Consider the following 3,616-nt stretch of genomic DNA (forward strand, 5'->3'; position numbering starts at 1 on the left):
CTCCTGAATGCAGTAGTATTCCTCAATAGCTTTGGGCTCCATCTGAAGGCCCCTCTTCATTTCTGCAGACTGATAGCCTGACCTCAAAATTCTCACCGCTAGACTAGCCGCTGAGGACTGCCCTCTCACATGGCAAACTTCTCTAGAAATAAATTGATACACATAAAAATAACTTTAGTATTTACATTAGATGACAATAAATGAGTATTTAAATGAGAAATCTAAATGTGCTGAATGTCACAGTATAGTTTAGAGTTACCTGAATCTAGAGGAGGTTGGGACCTAGACAGTAGCCATCCAGGGGTAAGTATGGTCGTGGTGGGCTCCATGCTGGAAGTTGATAGGACAGTAAACTCCCTTCTTGGACTTTTCCAAAAGCGCTGTCAACTAAAGGCACATCCCCTGAAATCCCCATGGTGGCTATTAAAGGAGCAGTTTCTTTCGACATGCCTTTGTAAATAGCCTTCACCCGTAGAACTGACATGTCTGGAAGGCAACAGGTCAGGTTACAGGCAGCTTTATACAGGTTGCTCCTGAAAACATACATAAAAGACATGCACACAGTGTTAATTAAAGGTTCATGTAATGTGTCGATTACAGTGATTATAAACCAGTCTGAAAAAAGTATTTAACATTTTAATACATATTTTCAACACATGCATGCAGTAAAACAACTTCACATCACAATACATACGTTTCCCAATATGCCAGACGTCAAAGAAATGCCTTGTTCCTTCTGAACACATTTTATAGTTTAGTATTTATTTTGAGTGATACCTGTCAATGCTGTTCAGCTTTGGATCTCTCCTAGCATCATTACCTGCCGATTTCTGTCTGTCATCAGAGCAGACACTTGCATGTCTTGGTCCATCAGGAACTGCATACTCCGCTTTAGACCCTCTAGCTCACACCAAAAGCTGCTTGGGACTTCTGAGCTCTGTAAAACCAACTGTATTACTAAACAGTAACAGTAATATCAGTAACTAAATCAGACACAAGATTTCTGTGTGACATCAACTTACTTGGACAGGCTGAACATCCATAACTTTGTTAATTCGATCCTCAATCAAAGAGTAGCTACCATATTTGGCACAGTGTCCAGGAGAATCTGATCTAAGAACGTCAAAAACAGTTACATTTAGAGGTTAATGCAAAAACACATTGACCTGTTCTACATCAGTGACGTGAGCTGGACCATTCTACCTGCAGTCACCAGACAGGATCAATCCACCCCCAGTCTCCTTCAACTCCCTGATGATTCCCCTCTGCTCATTCCCCCAGGCCTGCACGATGGTAGGGATAGTGTAATAGCGCTGATGGCGGAAAAAAGTGCCGGGACTTATGCACCTGCAGTCCAAACAGCTTCAGCATCCTGATTGTCTGAGTAGCCATGCAACCTGAGAAGTGGATGGCACCACTGAGTAAAAGGTTGCAGGCAGGCATGTTTCGATGCACCTACTTTTGGTTTTGCCTTTAACGCTCATAACCATAAGTTCCGCAGGCCTGAAAGATGAAAGAAGATTCAGTACTCAAGCAGCTTTAAGATGAGCCAGTAAAAAACCTGTATAGTTAAGACACCAATAATTAATATGCATAATGTACATTCACAGACTATAATTCAGCTCCTCATAGACAGTTGACAAATAAGACATTACCTGCTTGACTTTTATGAAAGTTGCTTCCGGGTGCATTATGTGTCCCTGGGTTTCACGACAGCATGCAGGGCAAGCTGTGAACAAGGACAGCAACTGCCTCTGGCAAACAATGAACTTGTCAATGGCACTGAAAACAAGAAAAGGAAAACACACATTAATTCTGACTATGACATTTTTTGATACACAATCAGAAACAGTTTCCATTAATAAAAAGGTTTTTACTTTGGGTCACTGAGAGATTCCAGCTCTTCTGGTTCCTCCTCAGAGAACTCGCTCAACATCTCCTCCCCTGGACTCCATGACATATCACCAGAATGGTTGATGATATCAGAAAATGACCATTCATCATCACTTTGTTCAGGACTGGCCAGTCGAGTTGATCTGCAATGCTCAAACCTTTCGGTTTGAGTCCCCACATCCACTATCTGAGGCTTTACCTGAACAGCTTAGATGAAAGAGATTAATCTTAATAATTGTTCACCATTGTACATTCATTGGTAAGAACACATGCACTATCTAATGCAACCCAGTACAAAATATATTTTTCTAACATTATGAAGTTCTTAATTTTTAATGTTTACTGTCTGAAAAGTGGAAATTACAAAATAGTAACCATGGAGATCATGAAGATTTTTGACATGTAATCCTTATTTGTGATTGTATATGGCATGTATGGTGAATGCTAGATATAAGCTAACTACCTAATGAACTATGTAAACATCTTATGTTGCACTGTGATCCACGATTGACCACTTCTGGCTCAGGGTCCATTGTAGAGATGTCTCCATCTCCACCATCTTCAGGATCTGAAGTTGCAGTTGCACCCGCCCCGTCTTTGCATGCAGCACTCTCTCCCAAAATCTGAAAACAAACCAAAATCACAACTTTGAACTTTGAAAAATGTAGTCCTTTCATGAAAATCCTCCATTCATGCATTATTTAAAAGACTGCTAATCTTTTCAAAATCTTTTCAAAGTAGTCCTGAGCTGCATTCCTTCACATGTGCCCTGTTGATACCAGCTTCGGTTAGTCAAAGAAAACCAAGGCAACTCCGATGTAACTAAGAAAACGAATATTGTAAAGAATTACTTGGATACGTTTTGGAGACGGTGAAAAGTGTGCGTGCGTGTGACCGGTGGCTCTCTTTCTCTGCTCGTTCTATCAGTTAAACATGCGCCCTGTCACAAGCGCAGCAGTTCATCTACATTACTCACCGATCAAATAAGACTTTTGGCGGGACAAAAAAATCTATTTGGCGGGCGCTAAAACAAGTTAAATGCAGGAAAATTCATGCGTGAATTTGACCGAGTAACGTTAGTAATATGCAAATGCGACCACATAAAATTTTAACTCGCACATTCTCAGAAAATGATCCCTGTCTTATTAGCTCAATAAAATAAGTGTCAGGAGGCTCATGTGCAGCCTCACGGAGTGTAACGAGTAAGCTGACGGCAGCTAGGCGGGCTTTCGTGCCTTCATGGTGCTAACGTCAACTTTATGCCAAGACTAATCCATAACGTCAAGAAAAACACATTTGCAGAAATTACATGCAGAGCTACATTTCGATGCAACAATTTGTATATGGTATTATAAGACTTACTGTCATTGAACCCAGCCATTAGGGAGGCACAAGCCAGTGCACTCTTAGTGCCGGTCCCAAGCCCGGATAAATGGGGAGGGTTGCGTTAGGAAGGGCATCCAGCGTAAAACATGTGCCAAATCAAATATGCGGGTCACGAATAAGAATTTCATACCGGATCGGTCGAGGCCCGGGTTAACAACGACCGCCTCAGGTATCGTTAGCCAACAGGGTACCGGTGGAAATTGGGCTACTGTCGGCCAAAGGAGGAGGAGGAGAGGAGGAAGACGTCTACAGAGGCGACGGGGAAAGGAGATGTGTAGGAGAGTGGAGGTTCGGGTTGGTACTTTAAATGTTGGCACTATGACTGGTAAAGGGAGAG

The 3,616-nt window shown here is 42.0% G+C and overlaps 1 protein-coding gene and 1 long non-coding RNA gene across 2 annotated transcripts; both read right to left on the reverse strand.

The window, feature by feature from the left end:
- Nucleotides 1–867: 867 nt before the first annotated feature.
- LOC132154893 (uncharacterized) lies at nucleotides 868–1,373 on the reverse strand. The gene is made up of 3 exons (XR_009437210.1): nucleotides 1,204–1,373; nucleotides 1,023–1,113; nucleotides 868–937 (listed from the first exon to the last, which is right to left on the reverse strand). It is a non-coding gene; the product is annotated as an uncharacterized LOC132154893 (long non-coding RNA).
- A 231-nt stretch (nucleotides 1,374–1,604) lies between these two features.
- Nucleotides 1,605–2,694, reverse strand: LOC132097008 (uncharacterized). The gene is made up of 3 exons (XM_059502968.1): nucleotides 2,357–2,694; nucleotides 1,878–2,100; nucleotides 1,605–1,782 (listed from the first exon to the last, which is right to left on the reverse strand). Exons 1-3 carry the CDS (start codon nucleotides 2,589–2,591, stop codon nucleotides 1,605–1,607), a joined length of 636 nt encoding a protein of 211 aa, XP_059358951.1. The 5' UTR covers nucleotides 2,592–2,694.
- Between the last annotated feature and the right edge of the window lie 922 nt (nucleotides 2,695–3,616).

Source organism: Carassius carassius, chromosome 1 (genome assembly GCF_963082965.1).
Source record: "Carassius carassius chromosome 1, fCarCar2.1, whole genome shotgun sequence".
Taxonomy (NCBI): Eukaryota; Metazoa; Chordata; class Actinopteri; order Cypriniformes; family Cyprinidae; genus Carassius; species Carassius carassius.

Excerpts from the sequence above, each read along its gene's own strand:
- LOC132097008 (XM_059502968.1), bottom strand. The coding sequence starts at position 2,591 with ATGCATGAATGGAGGATTTTCATGAAAGGACTACATTTTTCAAAGTTC. Across the intron at positions 2,101-2,356 it reads ATGTTTACATAGTTCATTAG|CTGTTCAGGTAAAGCCTCAG; the intron begins GTAGTTAGCTTA and ends CTTTCATCTAAG. Across the intron at positions 1,783-1,877 it reads GAATCTCTCAGTGACCCAAA|TGCCATTGACAAGTTCATTG; the intron begins GTAAAAACCTTT and ends TCTTGTTTTCAG.